The sequence below is a fragment of the Tachysurus fulvidraco genome, chromosome 17, assembly GCF_022655615.1.
Source record: "Tachysurus fulvidraco isolate hzauxx_2018 chromosome 17, HZAU_PFXX_2.0, whole genome shotgun sequence".
Taxonomy (NCBI): Eukaryota; Metazoa; Chordata; class Actinopteri; order Siluriformes; family Bagridae; genus Tachysurus; species Tachysurus fulvidraco.
Window position 1 is genome coordinate 12,451,397 of NC_062534.1, and position 17,568 is coordinate 12,468,964.

The 17,568-nt window shown below is 37.3% G+C and overlaps 2 protein-coding genes across 5 annotated transcripts; one reads left to right on the top strand and one right to left on the bottom strand.

The window, feature by feature from the left end:
• The first annotated feature begins 301 nt into the window (after positions 1-301).
• tmem255a (transmembrane protein 255A) lies at positions 302-11,336 on the top strand. 4 transcript variants are annotated; one of them, XM_047802484.1, is made up of 10 exons: positions 302-435; positions 1,466-1,608; positions 2,023-2,085; positions 3,153-3,242; positions 3,345-3,410; positions 3,551-3,639; positions 3,820-3,891; positions 4,312-4,474; positions 6,723-6,863; positions 10,675-11,336. In XM_047802484.1, the coding sequence occupies exons 1-10, from the start codon at positions 330-332 to the stop codon at positions 10,816-10,818; spliced, it is 1,077 nt and encodes a 358-aa protein (XP_047658440.1). In that variant the 5' UTR covers positions 302-329; the 3' UTR covers positions 10,819-11,336. The 4 variants fall into 4 exon arrangements, with proteins under 4 accessions (XP_047658440.1, XP_047658442.1, XP_047658441.1 ...); XM_027135802.2 differs by having other exon boundaries at positions 352-622; XM_047802486.1 differs by lacking the exon at positions 6,723-6,863.
• Positions 11,337-12,214: 878 nt separating this feature from the next.
• zbtb33 (zinc finger and BTB domain containing 33) lies at positions 12,215-16,903 on the bottom strand. Its single transcript, XM_027135801.2, has 3 exons — positions 16,835-16,903; positions 16,445-16,627; positions 12,215-15,584 (listed from the first exon to the last, which is right to left on the bottom strand). The coding sequence occupies exons 2-3, from the start codon at positions 16,608-16,610 to the stop codon at positions 13,651-13,653; spliced, it is 2,100 nt and encodes a 699-aa protein (XP_026991602.1). The 5' UTR covers positions 16,611-16,627; positions 16,835-16,903; the 3' UTR covers positions 12,215-13,650.
• Between the last annotated feature and the right edge of the window lie 665 nt (positions 16,904-17,568).

Sequence of the window (17,568 nt, forward strand, 5' to 3'; positions counted from 1 at the left end):
ACCCTTTACATTTGCAATCAAGTATTGGTGTCTTGGTAAACTTAATGACCAATCTCTACTACAAATATATTGTATAAATTCGTAATGATAACTTTTACAGTGGTAACATTGTGCGTATATATATATATATATATATATATATATATATATATATATATATATATATATATATATATATATACACAATTTAATACATGACTAAAATGACAATTTAATAATTTTTTTATTTTATTAAGAGAATCACTCGACGACTTAAACGCAAGCTCCTGTTAGAGTTCACAATCTTAATAGACAGTAAAGTGACCTATTGTGTGTGTCAATAAGTCCTTATGCTAAATGCATTGGTGATGATGTTCCTCGTGTCGCGCGTGTGGAGGGAGCACAGAGCGCATGCGCAAAGGCTGCGTTTTTTTGGACCAAAACACGAGGACGACAGTGAGTTAGGACGGTTGAGCTTACGCTCTAATATGACAGCTAAGGCGAGCGAAAAAATACGTCTCGTCTCGTTAGGGGTTTCAATTTTAGTCTTAACACATAACTGCAATTCATGCTAGAGATCCTCCAATAATGCCAGCCGGAGTGAACGCGCAAGCTGCTGGGATCCCCATGTCCGATGCTATGGGTACGTGCAAGGTCAATGCTGTTCAGCTCTACGGCTTGGCTTTTGTGCGGATATAACATTATTTTCGATTAGTCTAGACTTCGACGTGTTTCTGCACCGTGTATGAATGAATATTAACGTTGCCGCTTATTTAACGTCGCTTCTTCATTGCGCATTGTTTGATTGGTGCTACAGGAATAACATTGTCCCAATCCAGCTGTACGGTTTACCTTCCAGTCCTAAAAGTCGTGATATACAGTACAAATCTACTGTATTGGTTTTTACTAGTGTTCGTTATGATTTGATGTGATGATGTAGGGTACAGTTTAACCCTGTAGGTGTGGCGGTGGATGTTAATGGTCGCTAATTTGCTGACCAATGAAATCTTACTTGCACTCTGGGTTTTAACTCTATACTTTACATGTAGAGCAACTGCTATAAAAACCAAAAAGAGTCGAGGTGTGTTCAGATTCACTGAACTCTAGACTCACAAGCCTGAGGTCAGTAACCTGAAGACCAACCACCTTTATTGCTCTGGATGCTTGTTTACAGTTTTTTTTTATTTTGTAAACAATAAAATAAAAAGTAATCATTCATGATGTCATTTATAATTGATAACCATGCAAACAAAATGGCTTCCAAGATCAATATGGCTTTTAGTTATCAGCATGGCTGATGACAATAGTGATGTTTGAGACAACGAAAACACACTAAAGCGTTTCACAGATGTGTATAAATGATTGTATTGAGTTTGGATGTAGGGGGGAAAAAATCTGATGTAATCTGATAAAGCTTAACTGGCATATGCCCTCAGAGATGCTTACATATTTTCATGGCATTGACCTACTTATTGTCTTTTTACAGGGTCTTTCAAAAGGAGGAAGAGAAAGTCCATTACCGTGACTGCATTGTTATTTGTAGTGTCTATACTTATACTAATCTTTGGCTTGGCTGCCACCACAAGGACAAAGAACATTACAGTTGGAGGCTACTATCCTGGAGTCATTGTATGTATTCATGCGTAAATGTATTTAAAAAATCATTTTATACACCAGTGAGAACTAAAAATAAATGTGAATTATTATCAGTTATTGTTGATGTCTGAGAAAGGTTAGTTCCTAGTGTTCTATTGTGCATAGAAATAAAAATCTGTGTACATAAACTGTCCATAGCACATTCAATAAGGCAAAGAATCTTCATAATCTTTTAAGATTACATTATGTAATGAACTAATTAAGAAGTTGATAGTTATAACTGGAATGTAATGGCACTTGAATTATCAACTTAAAAACCTCCAACAGACATCACATGCTGAAAATGCAAATTGACACTGTGTGAAATATGAATGAGTGAGATTATATAAAAATGATACATCTCTGTCTGTGATAAACCAGTAATAACATCTATCCTGTTATTTTTAGCTTGGTTTTGGCTCCTTTCTCGGAATCATTGGGGCTCATTTAATTGAGAATAAGAGGCAGATGGTAAGTGGTTTTCTATTTCCTTCTTTCTGTTTGTTGTTGTTTTTTTCTTTGGGCTCTGCATCATACAAATTACACTGCATCATGACAGGGACACAGCATTGCTTCTTCATGAGAAAATTGACCGTTCTTTCATTTTGAGACACTCACGTTTTCAAACGTATTTTTGATTTGGTTTGCGCCGTTATAGCATGGGGATAGGTCTGTTCAACAGTTTAAACATTAGAATATGTTCCAGGGACTTTGGTGAGATACACCCAGAAATAGCACTGTGTAAGAGGAGCAGGATGGGAGTCCAGACAGGAAGGTATTGGGGGAAAAACGGCAAAGCAGAAGAACTAGGAAATCTTAGACATTATGGACTGCCAGGAGCAAGCGTTAAATGGGCACAATTCAGTGCTTACATCGTGGCTTAAATTGGATTGTTTGTGAGAACTTAGAGCTGCTAAAAGGATAAGCAGACTGCTAAAATGCCATTTACATTTTTGAACATGATAGTTTGTAGAGCTGTCCTGCAGTGCTTTTCAGTGCAAGGTTTGTGCCTAGTACAACTGTCAGTTGTAGAATGTGGTACATCACTGGGTGTGTTCGGCTCCCTCGCTCCACCAGAGCTGTGTGGATTGCAGGAAGAATGGGATGATGTGCACTTAAATCCTCCCTGTTTCAGTGATAAAGGAGAGGAGAGCTCATTCAAGGGGAGCTAGGCAGAGAGCCAGATAGGGGCACCAGAGAAGGGAATGAATTTGCTCTCATCATATCCTTTGCAAAGGACTTCACACTTAATGACCCATGACTACAAAGTAGAAGATACACAAACTAATGGCACCACAGTCTTTATTAGTTATACTGAAATATCTGATGTAACCAAAATTGGTCTCTGTTCAAAGAGAATGTTGAATTACATCATGATGTTGCAGTGTACCAACACTGAAATGCAAGAAATTTCAGTGGATGTAACAGGAGAATTTGGGCAGAGTGATTATAAAAATTAATAAATTACAAGAGTAGATTGTGAGGTTGTGTACTGTATAGATCGTGCATTTAACAGTAAATTCCTGTCTCTGTTGCAGCTGGTAGCTTCCATCGTCTTTATCAGCTTTGGTGTGGTGGCTTCGTTATGTTGTGCTATAGTGGATGGTGTTTTTGCTGCAAGACACATTGTGAGATTTTCTATTTCTGATATTTCAAAAAGAAACAGTTGGTTTGTGTACACTATTTTCCCATTATTATGTGCTTATTTCAGTTGTACTGTCATCCCACAGGACCTCCGTCCTGTTTATGCTGGTCGATGTGAATACTACTCCAGTGTAACAGCCTTTGATGTGGATGTGAGTTCATTCTTCACCTTATAACCTTACACATTTTATATATCCTAATAGCCTAAGTAATTGCATATGAGAGTAGTTACTGCTTGCTTTTAGATAGAAAAGGAGCATTCACATACTCAGATTTCCTCTTCTGTTATTAGGTTCACTGCCAGACAGCATCACGTGTATCATGTAACCTGCGTGTGAAGAGTAAGACATGCTACTGCTGTGACCTCTACAACTGTGGGAAGTATGTACGAGACCTTTGCCCTCTCAGCCTGTTTCCTGTTTCTAAGCAGCTCTTAAGTTAAATAGAGCTATCTTTACTTTATCTTGCTTATGTTACCGTGTCTATTTGCTTTCACAAAGCGTGATTTCTTTTGCCTCAAGCTCTGCTGGAAAAGACCGCCTGTGTTTACTTATGTTTCAGAGAACATCCTCTTTTGGGACTTCAGAGTAAAGATGTTTTGAAAAAAATTAGGAAAACGTCCATGATTTGGAAGTAGGTTGTTTTTATTTTTAGCTCCTTTGACAACATTGGCACACCATAATTTGTTGTGGTTGAAGTACTCAGTGTGGCTGTGTACAGGTTGCACCATTGGAAACATGGTATTTTTGAAATGTGAAAAGTTTTTTCCTGGTGAATCTTCCTAAAGTGAAAACCAGACCTTATTTCGGAACACCACAAGCAGTTCCATAGTATCCTAATGGAAATGTAACTCATTTGTGGTCTTAATAAAACCTTAAAAACCTTGTAGGCTAAATTTAAGGATTTGATATTTCATTTATGTTATGGTTTTCTTAAGAGTGATGTGCACTGACAGACCCTGGCACTTTCATTGTTCTTGCATCTTTTGTGATGTGATACAAATTCATTTTAAGTAGCTTTTGCTTAAATGATTTTTTGTGCCCCTTTGGACAGCCATGTTGACCCCAGAGGAGGCTACCATGAGTACACAGATGTGCACAGTTGCCAAGATGTTGTGTACCTTTACCACCTGTTGTGGTCTGCCACCATTCTCAACATCATTGCCTTCTTCCTGGGTATCATCACAGCAGCAGTGCTCGGAACCTTCAAGGACATGGTAGAATTTAAATATTGAATCTACTTTGTGTAACTGTTAATGTTGGTTTGAATTTGTAACCTTGTGAATTGGACCAAGCATACACTACCAGGGAATAATGAATTCACACATTCATTTCTCTTCATTAACTGCTGTACAGTACATCCTTGATAGAACAACAGTCCACTGTTATTTATTCCATCCTAAAAATGCGCAGATACCTATTTTAACTGGTATTTTAACTGGTTTGTCTTAAAGCTATAATTTAAAATGGGATTTTTCTAAATTTTTTCTAAATTCTAACAAAAATGTAATTAAACTGCGTGTCTATATGGTTCCCAGGTTTACCAGGCCATAAAATGCAAGAAAATCTCTCTAGACATTTGCAATCAAATGTGTCGATACATAGATAAAAGAGTAAGGAATGAAACCATTTCTAAAGCTTTGAATGTTCTAAAGTACAGACGGCTCTTTAATTGTGAAATAGAAAAAGCATGGATTCACAATCTAGAATTCTTCCTAGAGTTGGGCATGTGGCCAAACCCAGTAATTACTAGGAGTACCAGCTATGGTTCAAAGGGCCTTGGTGAGGGAGGTCACCAAGAACTAAATAATCACTCAGAACTCCTCTGCAGAGATCTGAGAACCTGCTAGAAGTACAACCATCTTTAAAAATAATCGATTAACCAGGCCTTTATGTTAGAGTGCCTTCATGGAAAAAGCACTGAGTAAAAGGAATATGGAAGGTACATAAAGGAGGTGATATATTTTAGTGTATTATCTGTATCCATCTGCTTGACCTTATAGTCAACTTCCCAAACTCACTGTGTGACCTCAAAGTACCCTTTGTAGGTAATTTAGAGCATGATATAAATAATAAACGATCTTACAAATGATACAGTTCACAGAGGGTGAATGACATGAAAAAGGTGCCCTGGTCCATCAGGTTTTCTTTAGTTATTTTGACATGAGAGAGAGCACAAAATAGCGTCTCCACAACAATGCATGTTGAAATATTTCAAAGAGTCACTGCTTCTGTGTATTGCATTGCATAGTCCAGAAAAATTAGCAGAAACCAATGGCTTTGTCCAGTCAGGTTTTAATGGTTGAGAGAGGTCCATGCCTGTTAACTGAACCTCAATTAGTGGAAGAAAGCATCAATGGTTCTTTTGGGGTGGCTAGGGGTCTCAGGTGATAAATGATATTCCTGACATGCCACCTGCAAATATTGCCACTAATTAATGGCTTACAGTTGTACCCTGCCCCAAATGCCTAGCCTTGGGATTGTCAAGGGATGATAAGAGTCATGGAATAGCATTTCCCTACAGCTCTTTGTTAACAAACAGTTGGGTCATCTCTTATTAGGTTTGAATGTACTGCATCAGTGGACATAAAATATCCTTAACAACTGAGGAGAATCTCTGCTAAAGATGGTGGGACAGAGTCGCATGTTGAATTCTCTCAGCTTTGGGGTCTGGTTGACCCATTGCAATGCTGCCTTCTGTACAGTCTGGTACTACAGCTACACATGTGGCACCAGATGCTTTGTGCCAAGCTGGGTTTCCCATGTCAACAGAGAGAGTATGCAATCCAAGTTCAAAGAGGTCCATAAAGGCCTCTGGATCATCTATAGAGGACGTATACCTCCTCCCAGGTTTCAACACGACTGTAAAACCATGTGTGTGTGAAGTTGGCTTGACTTGACTTGGGAGGATATGTGAGAGCTAACTCTTGACAGAGCTTCAGGCTCACTTTGTTTTTCATACACTGTTAAAATATGTAGGTTAGGTTCACTCTTTGCTTTATGGTGCTCCTCTTTCTTCTGAAAGAAGAAAATGAAACACACGTAAGTAAACTCATCGTGATCACATAATGACAGTCATATTACCTGATGATTCAACCCACCTCTTGTCCATCCCCTCCTCTCACTAAAGCCCCCTTGTATACAATGCATTACAGTTCTGTGCAGATGTTTAAATTTAGTTTTAGTATAAATTTTGTTATAGAAGTTTATTTTAATATCTGCATTATTGGGTCAATACCAAAACATTTTATATTTTCAAACATAAAAAAAATTAAAAACAAATATTCAATATTCTAGAAAATTGCTTCTAAATTAAGACAAATCAAGTATCCAATATTCAGATTATTCAAGATTCTGAGTGAAATTTTTCTGCTACCAGATATAAAACTGAACAAATATTGCCTGATGTACATGTGTGTGTGTTTGGCTTTTTGTGGAATATTGTTTATCATATCTGTTTTTAAGATGCCATCTACAGCCCCTGACACATGTGAACCAGATTCTCTGGCTACCCCAGCAGCCCCTGAGACTCATGCCCCAACCACCCCCAACTCCTTCTACAACACTGCCCCCTGCCTGCCACCTTATACTGCCTATGACCTCCAGGTAATTAGCATTTCCTTTGTGCCATCTGATATCTGTTGAGCAGGTTTTATGAGAAAAAGTGCATATAGCAGATGTTGCTCATTTTGATGTTTAAGCTAGCTCATTGTTACTAGAGCATTCACCAGAGTTATTACTAGAAACGTGTAGAAGTGATGAACCTTGACCGCTGGACCATCACGTCCTCACATAACAATTTCATAACAATTAAGCAAGTAGCTTGGTAAGTTTACCCAGTCATTGGTTTTTAAATGAACTTAACTGACAGAACAAGATTCTATTCAGAGAGTTTTTGACTTTGCTTCACCAGGATATCTTCAGTTGGTACATTACATTATATTTAAAATTTTCAGTACAGCTACCTATTCTTTGATTAATATATCAGCTATTATTAGATGGCTAGCAAATGTTACTAAAGTCAGCTACAACTCAAAGCTCAGGACAATTAATATTAATATACCATCTTTTCCAAAAGCATTGAAGTGGCAAGGTTTTTTCTGCTATACATTAAAGACATGTGGGTTTGAGATCAAAAGAAGAATATATGGCAATAGATCATAATTTCAGCTTCAACTGACATGAAATAGATTGACTGTTTAAAAAATTAAGACTCAAAGTCTAGTCTTGGCTTGAGCCATGGTTTCAAATGTGAACTTGTTGATGAAAATGATACACCTATATGAAGTCCAGAGAGCTGTCTGTGAAAACTCAGCGGTAAGAATCTGAAGGCCAAATTGGAATTTTGCAAAGTAGTACAGAGATGAGCAACAACATTGGAACAAAGATTTACCTCTACCAAAGTGGAATTTCTTAATATATGTACACTGCCAGATGTCTGTACTACACATACTGGCATAGGTAATTGTTTCCTATTTTGGACTTCATATTAGTTACACTGTGACGGTATCAGATCTATATTTTAGACAACTTATTAGTTGCTGGTTGTCAGAATGGAAACTGCAACTGCTAATAGAGGTCCAAAGGGCAGCATTTTTCTATCCCCATGCTCACTCTATGGACATTTTTACTTGAGAAGAAGGAACAGACAGGACAGTTCTCAGTGAAATTTTACAGTTACAGGGGTGGCAAGTTGGTAGCCAAACTACCTTTAACCAACGTTTCAGAAACACTGATTTCATTCATACTTTTGTCTGTATATTGATAAATGCCAATCACCCATAAATTACTAGGCTTGTCTACAGCACAGCTGATTTGCTTTAGTGATGGCCACAAATCTTTCTAAAACACTCATACAGCTAAAAAGAACTGAAAGTTATTTTACTTTATTACTCGGTTCTTTTTGTACTGTTTTGAAACAGGAAATTTGCTAAAACTTGACAGCCTTGATTTTTACATCTGACTGAGAAGGTACATGTAAAACCATTCAAAATTAGCTGCTATACTGTATATACAGTATTGGACTTGTATTTGTTCATATTAGGTCATTATTAATATCAGTGTCCCACCAAAATCTATTAATCTAAAATTGCCCCTTCCTGATTTTTGCATGTTTGTCACGCTTCAAGTCGTGGCCTAATGGTTAGAGCATCTGACTCGTAATCCTAAGGTTCTGGGTTCGAGTCTCGGGCCGGCCATGACTGAGGTGCCCTTGAGCAAGGCACCGAAAACCCCAACTGCTCCACGGGTGCCGCAGCATAAATCGCATAAATATTTTCATTAAGGGAAAATAAAATCCAAACCTACATGGCTGTATGAAAAAATGCTTGCTCCCTAAACCTAATAACCTTAGAAGCAAGAACTGCAATCAAGCCTTTGCAATAACTGGCAATGAGTCCACTCATCGTTGCAGAATTGTTGTAATTCAGCCACATTAGAGGGTTTTAGTGCATGAACCGCCTTTTTAAGGTGTTGCCACAGCATCTCAGTAGGATTCAGGTCAGGACTTTGACTAGGCCACTCCAAAGTCTTCATTTTGGTTTTCTTCAGCCATTCAGAGGTGGACTTGCTGGTGTGTTTTGGATCATTGTCCCCAAGTTCGCTTCAGCTTGAGGTCACATACAGGTGGCCACACTGTCCTTCAGGATTTTTTGGTAGACGGCAAAATTCATGGTTCCATTTAATCACAGCAAGTCTTCTAGCTCCTGAAGCAGCAAAACAGCCCCAGACCATCACACTACCACCACCATATTTTACTGTTGGTATCATGATCTTTTTCTGAAATGCAGTGTTACTTTTACAACCGATGTAATGGGGGACACACCTTTCAAAAAGTTCTACTTTTGTCTCGTCAATCCACAGAGTATTGTGTATTGGGGATCATCAAGATGTTTACCGGCAAATCTGAGACAAGCCTTTATGTTCTTTTTGCTCAGCAGCGGTTTTAGTCTTAGAAACTGGGCAAAAATGGCCTGCTTGGCAGAGTTCCTTCTTATGGTAGAGTCATGAACGCTGACCTTAAATGTTGGTTGGCCAGCCACTCCTGAGAAGGTTCACCACTGTTCCATGTTTTTGCCATTTGTGGATAATGGCTCTCACTGTGGTTTGCTGGAGTCCCAAAGATTTAGAAATGGCTTTATAACCTTTTCTAGACTGATAAATCTCAATTATGTTTGCTCTCATTTGTTCCTGAATTTCTTTGGATCTCAGCATGACATGTAGCTTTGGAGGATCTTTTGGTCTACTTCACTTTGTCAGTCAGGTCTTATTTAAGTGATTTCTTGATTGTGAACAGATGTCGCAGTAAGCAGGCCTGGGTGTGGCTAGAGACATTGAACACAGGTGTGATAAATCACAGTTAAGTCATGTTTTAACAGAGGGGTAAACACTTCTTTCACACAGGGCCATGTGGGTTTGGATTTTGTTTTCCCTTAATAATAAAAACCTTCATATAGAAACTGCATGATGTGTTTACTTGTCATCTTTGACTAATTTTTAAATTTGTTTGATCTGAAACATTAAAGTGTGACAAAGGTGCAAAAAAAAAAAATTAATCAGGTGGCGGCCAACACTTTCACACCATTATATTTTATGTATGTATCTTATGTAAGCAGTGATCGGATTATGTGTGTAGATGTGTGTAGCTGTGAGTAAAGCAAAACAGAATAAGAAAAGCAAGTTGTACAGCTATTTTATTACATTTTTTATGAGAAAAATGTTTATTACTAACTCTGACTACCAAGTGCTAATTAAAACCTCATGTGTGCTCTTACCCTGCATCTGCTGTCATTGTTACAGCAGTGCACATTTTGTTCCCAGCATTTTGATGGTATACACTGCCAAAAAGTTTTTTTTGTTTGTTTTTTTTTGACCAGACATGAACTATTCCAACTGTAGTTTTTATCATGCTTGGAAACATTAAAAAATGTCTTGGGTTGGTCACAAAATGCATTTTTACTATGTGCTCTTAGGAAATGCTAAGAGCCATTTCATCATTGTTATGGTGGTAGGATCTTAAGCATCAGACTCCTCTCTGTTCATTTTAGTTTTGCACTGGTAGCTATAGTGATGAGAATGAATGTCTGATTGTTGTACAGCAATCCAGCTAAGATGGGTTTATCTAGTCTTGTTTTAGTGAGACCATTGTAAATAATACTTAGTCAATTTTATTGTCCTTTCATCTGTATGCAACTAAAATTCTGAATGATAAGCCATTGTGGATGTTCTGTAGACTCCTACAATTCAGAGTGCTTCCAACATAATTGCCATTAAATCATTTCGTTTCCTCTGAGTCCATCATTACGAAATAACTGTGTTACTCATTTCACAGCAACTGTTATTTTTTGTTGTCCTTCAAAGCTAATGCACTGTATACCACCAAATAAAATAAGCACACTTATAATCTTTGTCATTGCAGGTTTCCAACATGTTTCCTGACTCTTCTGGCCTATCTGATGACTCGCAATCTGGAGCCAGTCACATGTGGCCCACTATGATTCCTCCACGCTATTCTCCTCCTTATTATCCACCTGATGATAAACCTCCACCGTACAGTCCTTAAAGGACACCAAAAAGAGTCATGGTATCTCTGACAATAGGCCCTAAGGATTGAGGCGTGAATGGGCATACATACCTTAAAAACAGATCCTGCTGCTGTGGAGGATCACTGCACAGGCAATCCTGCTGATGTGATGTCTGTTGAACGGAAGCAGATCGTCGCAGAAGCTGAATGTTCATCTCTGCAAAGCAGATCTACACAGTTGTCCTGTTTAGGTACACTACGCAGCCTCATGACTCCACGCTATAACTAACATCAAGACTGTTCACAAATATGCCTTAAAAGTGTCATTATGCTCCTGTCATGAGTCTTGTCTGTGAGCTGTTTGGACACAGTGACTGCCACCATGCATCTCCCTTGCCATATTAAGTGACTATTTCCAAAGTGGCACAGTGCGTGCTGTTTGTTTTTGGCTTACCTCAGCCAAAGAGAAATGAGAAGACTTGTATGTATGTATGTATGTAATGTCTTGTTTATTTGCACTTTACTGTACATGAATATAACTGTAAAACATCAATCTACATAATCCTTCTGTGTCAGTTCGGGCAGCTAGAAATAATCGTATGGAGCCCACAGCATACTATTGTCAAAGCAGGATAAAAGATGGTTACATTTTATTTAATACCTCACCCAGGTACAAATAATATGAATTGTGCAATCATATGTTCAATCACCTGCAGTGTAAATATTCTTTTAATGGTTTTTAAATAATCCTATTACAATGACAGATTTCAAAATGAAAGATCTGTAAATAGAACATGCAGATACTGTAGATCCTTAGATCACCTCTGAGAGTTATGTCAGGTTTGTAAATATAGACTTGCAACTTATTAAAAAGTGACAACACATGAAATATTTCAGAACATTAAACTTGAAATGCAGATTTAATAGGTTAAAACATTGTTACTGCAGTGACAATGTAAATTACACAAAGTGTACACTTAAGCTGTCCATGTATGACCTAGTATTACATGTTTAATGTACAGGAACAGTTCATACTGCCTTCTTAATGTACATTTAAATCATTTTAAAAGGTGTCTGTTCACTGTGATTAGTCTATAGGTTTAGATGTATTTGATGTTTTTTTTTTTTACTTATTTATTTTAAATGTACAGATCTGTTAGCAAAATCTGTAGATGGCAGAATCAAAAAAATTAACAGGAATCACATACGATCCTTTCCGTGTATGTTTAAAATACATTTTGTGTGTATTAATATTACCTTTGTACTGCAGAGCTGGATCTGGTGGTTCCAAACAAAAACAGACACAGTGTAGACCAGCACCTCCTGTATACTTCAGATTGCTAGATTATTAGACTTAGTAGCTCAGAAATTCATAGCTAGACACAACCATGAAGAATGAACCCTGGAGAAAAAATTTTCATGTAGTTGACAGTGATGAGAAATAAGTACTCTAAAGGTTTATTTCACATTGTACAGCACTAAGACCTAATAAATACTGAACAAAATAGAAACAATTAAAACGGTCTTTAGTAGTACAAATATTTGTTAATATGTAAGATTAACAAATGTTAGAGCACTCACTTTCTGACTGGCAATATTGAGTCACAGGATCATCCTACTGTCCAAACCATTACCCACTAACTAGAATATAATGGAATACATATATGTATATGTAAAAAGGAAGTATAGAAAAGCACGTGAAAAAAAAAGAAACTGCAGAAAGCTATCATTTACTCCTCAACTTACAGATAATGGTCTGCTGAGTAAAGGCTCACCCATTTACTTCATTAATTCACAATAATTCATACACTCTTGTTGGAAACACAGCCTTATATGGCCAGCATATAAATAAAATTTTACAATATTACAAGTGCAATCTGCTAAATAATGGACATATTACTAACATTCACAAATGTCTGCCATCCACCTCTGCACTCAAATCATAAATACAAATGTTTGTTAGACAAGAAAATCAAGAGAATTATATAAAATGAATGGTCTCTGTAATGAAACGAGTGTATTATTATTGTAGAACCGATTGAGATAACCATTATGAAAGATCCAAAATGCTATAAAAAAAAAGAAAAACAAGTCCGCAGAATGTTTAAAATATATCCAGTACTAAATTTTAACAGTTAATCTTCTGCACGTTTGCCCACTTTTTGTGTGCTGGAATGATACAACAAGGGACTTTGTAGACTTTGTATAAATGGTTTGCGCTCTGTCTCATCATTAAGTTCCTCCACACTAACAATACCACAGAAATGTTGAACATGTAAAACATGTAAAATGAAACTCACAATGCTTAACTATGCCATAATTCAAACAGAATTAAGTGAACGTGTATTTACCCCACAAACTCACACCATTTATCCATTCATCATTTTCCCCCCAGCAATTCAATGCTTGTCACAGATTAAAGGAATAATATGAAGTGCTTTGATTGTTTCCTTGACTTTTCCTTTCATTCTTGCATACTGCAACATGAATTCACATGGTTTCTAATTAAGTAATATCCACAGTCTGATTAGTGTAGGAAACTATTGGGGTTTTTTTGGTGGGTGTTCAACATGTCCACATTGTACCTTTATATTAAAATTTAAAAGAAATCTGTTGTATGAGACATATTGCCAAGTTTTAAAGCATTAGACAAATGCAATTAAAAGCTACAGAACAATTTACAGCTATAAACTGTTCTGTAAAATCAAATTTTATATGATTCTGACAAAACCCCTGAAACCCATCTTGAATGACAAAACATACTGTGTTTTGTCTTTTCAATTAACTTACTAACTTTTCCAGTTGATGCACTTCTTTGAAACCTGTAACATTAAAAGGCACCATAGTAATCAGATATGTGAACATGCCAGCTCAGTATGTTTCTGGTATGACAAATTCAAACTCTGTTGTGTTGTCTACATTTATTTGGTTTGCGGGTCGAGGGGGGGGTCCGGGTCGTGCATGAGCCCCTGGCCGAGTGTGTGCATCGGGCTCGACAAAGATATCATCCCAGTTCAACATTTTGCTCTGACTTGAATGGAGTTCCTGGTTTGTGAAATGTGGCCTGGCAGGGTTAACGTGCTGCACAATCCCATTTTCATTAATGATCGGAATCCCTCCGGTCTCACCAGAGACAAAAGAGTACGGCTTAAACTGCAGCGTTTTACATGGAAGTAAGCGGTACAAGTTATTGTCTGTGTCGTCCTTCTCCTTCCTGCCTGAGGGGTCTTGATTGTGCATTTGCTTGCAGTGCGATGACAACAACTGGTAGTTTAGAAACATTTCATTACACAGTAAACATTGATATCGTCTTTCACCTGTGTGAATTATCTCATGTTTGGTTCTGTACTCAGCCAGAGCAAATACTTTGTCACAGTAACGACACGGGTACTTTCTCTCCCATGAGTGCGTGTTAAAATGTCGCCGAAGGCTTGTCAGGCACACGTAGGGACGCTTGCACACAACGCACACGTAAAAAGTCTTTCCATCCATAATAAGTTCATAATGGTCTTCTTGCTCCGTTTTACCCTTTTTCTTTCCTCGAGGTGACCCAGGGGACAGATTGCTTGTGCCCTGCACTGAGGTCTGTGATTTTCGCCCAGCAGCTGGTCGAGCTTCTCCCTCACCCGAGCATTCTTTCACAGGAACAATGTCATATGTGTTCTCCCCTATGTTCGCATAAACCTTACATCCTGATGACAGCGAATCGATTTCTGAGGCTTTGTCTAATGTAATTGTCTTCTTGGTCAGAGCAGCATCTAGCCCAGTTCCATTATTAGGGCTGAAGGTCGGCCTCACATCTGACAGTCTGATTTTGCTTGGTCGATCTGGCGACTGCTCCAATAAAACCTTCTTCTTCTGAACTCCAAGGACTTCACTGGATTCCACAGGCATGGTAGAAGTGGTATTTAGCGAGTCAGGGGTAAGCCTGTTCACTGGCTTGTCTGGGGTAGAGGGTGCACTCTGTGTGGACAATCTTGTATCACATGCCATAACATCACTACTGGTGTTTGGAGACATAGTGACAGCTGTAAGGATTGCCTGTGGCTCTGGGGCTTCTTGGAATTTCTTTGGCACATCACCTTCTGAAGGGAGCTTTCTTTCCTCATGTTGGGCATTTCCTTTTTCAGGGTTCTGTTCTTCATCATTTGAGCCTTTTTTTCTTTTAGGCTCTGGTCCTTGATCCCTATCCAAATCTATAACCTGAGATTTCTTTGTTTTCTGAGCTTTCGGTGCTTCAACCTCTGAGACAAACAGGACATCACCATTGTCTGGATCTTCTTTGTCAACACTGCCACTTACCATTTTAAATTCTTCAGCAGATAAAGTGAATGATTCGGTGATGACTGGCATATTCTCCACTCTTGTTTCATTTTTCTCATTTGTATTTAAATTGCTATTGTCCCCTTCCTTTGACAAGCCAGGTAGTCCCTTTACTTGTGAAAGTGGGGCTGCAAGATTAGCAATAAACTTGACTCCTAAGATCTGGCCTGCACTGATAAGATCTTCAATCTTGTCAGACCGAATTCGGTGGATTTTTGCGGTGTAGATGTAATTCAGGACTTCTTCAAATATGTCTGCCTTGACAAAATTTAGCTCAATCACTTGCCCTGCAACTGAAAACAGCTGACGAAAGTAAGTGCTAGATGCTGATAGCATTGTCTTGTGTGCCCTGAACTTACGGTCCTGTACAATTATGGTCACATCACAGAATAATCCGTTGTTTCTCTGCTCACTGATGGCCTCCAGTAATGACACAGGATACTGTGTGTCAGTTACAGATATTAGTTTTAGTTTCGACATCCCTGTAAAGAGAGTGGTAGATGCTTGGTGAGCACAGTAAAGTCAATCAAATCAAATCATTCATTCATTATATATATATATATATATATATATATATATATACACACACACACACACACACACGCATGTATGTGTATAGAAATATATATATATATGTGTGTGTGTGTATATGTATATAAATATGTGTGTGTGAATGTATGTATATATATATATATATATATATATATATATATATATATATATATATATATATAAAAAATAAAAACTCACAGTAAGTATAAAACCTGTCGCTGGTCATCTGTAACAGGGTTCTTTCGCCAGAATAAGCAATGTTTTTAATTAAATTTTATTTGGACTATTAAACATGCTTAAAAATGTATTGGGTGTTAAAGTACATGCTAATGTGAACACCTTTATTATTCTACTCGTATTAACTCACTATTGATGTAAACCTTATAGCTAACAAGCTAAAGTAATGAGAAAGCAACAAAAAGATTTGTTTCTAATCCAGTCGCTAGGCATGCAATGCTAAGTATGGCATTAATAAGCAGATATTTAGATATATAAGATTGTTGCGAACACAAAAGCGAAATTATATTATCACCAGATAATGCTGCAAGGAGTATAAACAAAAAATGAACTGGTTAGGAAGCTGCTGAATGCTCATTTTTTTCTCTCCTGGTAGGGCGCCAGGATGCGGCCTACGATGATAGCATAGCATGCTAGCGTAGAATAGCATAGCTAACTTAGCTAGAAGGGTGTGAAATGCTATGCTAGGTTGACTTAACTGTCACATTTATTACTGAAATAAAACGTCACATGTCTATAAAATATTTATCTTTAGTGATGATTAATTGTATACCTGCAGTGCGAGGCCTTTGTATCGAGGCTTCTGCTTCTGAAGTACTAAAAACACAATGCCGGTTTGTGGCAGCAGACAACAAAAAGTCTGTTGTTGGAGCTGAAGGAAGGCTGCGACTCTCTGTATAACCAACAGGAGTCGCACGACAGCAGACGCAGAATAACATCTGCCTACTAAATCAACCTGATGGGATGAATAATAATGATCAGACAAGATGAACTCATCTATCTTGTGTTTGTTATTAAAGTTATTAAACACTTTCAGTAACTGCATTTAGATAAGTTACTTTTTATGTATTTTATTTAACTGCATTTGATTTTTCCACCCCTAACTAGTCAGATTAAATGTTTATATATGTACATTGTAAATTATTACAAAAGTAATAATGACCTTAAATGGACCTCAATGTAAAACAGTTTCTACTTCATGGCAGGTTATGACGCAACCACCCGCGTGCTTTTGTTTTCAATCAGGGTTGCCAGGTCTTCGCGTAAAAGGCAACCCAAAGTAACCCAATACAGTCAAACGGGAGAATATTGAAACACTACGCCTTTGTATTGAAGAATGGAAAAAAAAACCCGACCAAATAAAAATGTGCAAAGCTCATAGCGTGAATAATTTTTAGTTAACTAAATATATTAATTTTAATATTTTAATGTGTATAGGTTTGCATTTAAATAACCATCCACGTGTGATTTTTCATGTATTGTGAATTACTAACTACCAAAACAACCTAAAGCCACTTCAAATTCAGACCAGACAACAATGTCCCGACATTGACTAAATAATAAAGTCTATTATGAGCAGAAACTGACTGAGTTTTATTGCTAAGTATAATTATTTATTGTGCATACAAGGAATTAGTTTTAGTGTAAAACTCTTTCAGTACACAAAACTGAAAAATGTAAAAAAAATATTTATACGAAATATATAAAAACATATGCACCTTTACAGACATTTTCTTAGATTTTACTGAAGCTGTTTCATTATGTATATTATTGTGAATAATAATAATAATAATAATAATAATAATAATAATAATAATAATAATAATAATAATAGATTTTGTGTTTACACACAATCCTCAGAATAACGCACAAACTCACAAAATGATTAGCATGGTC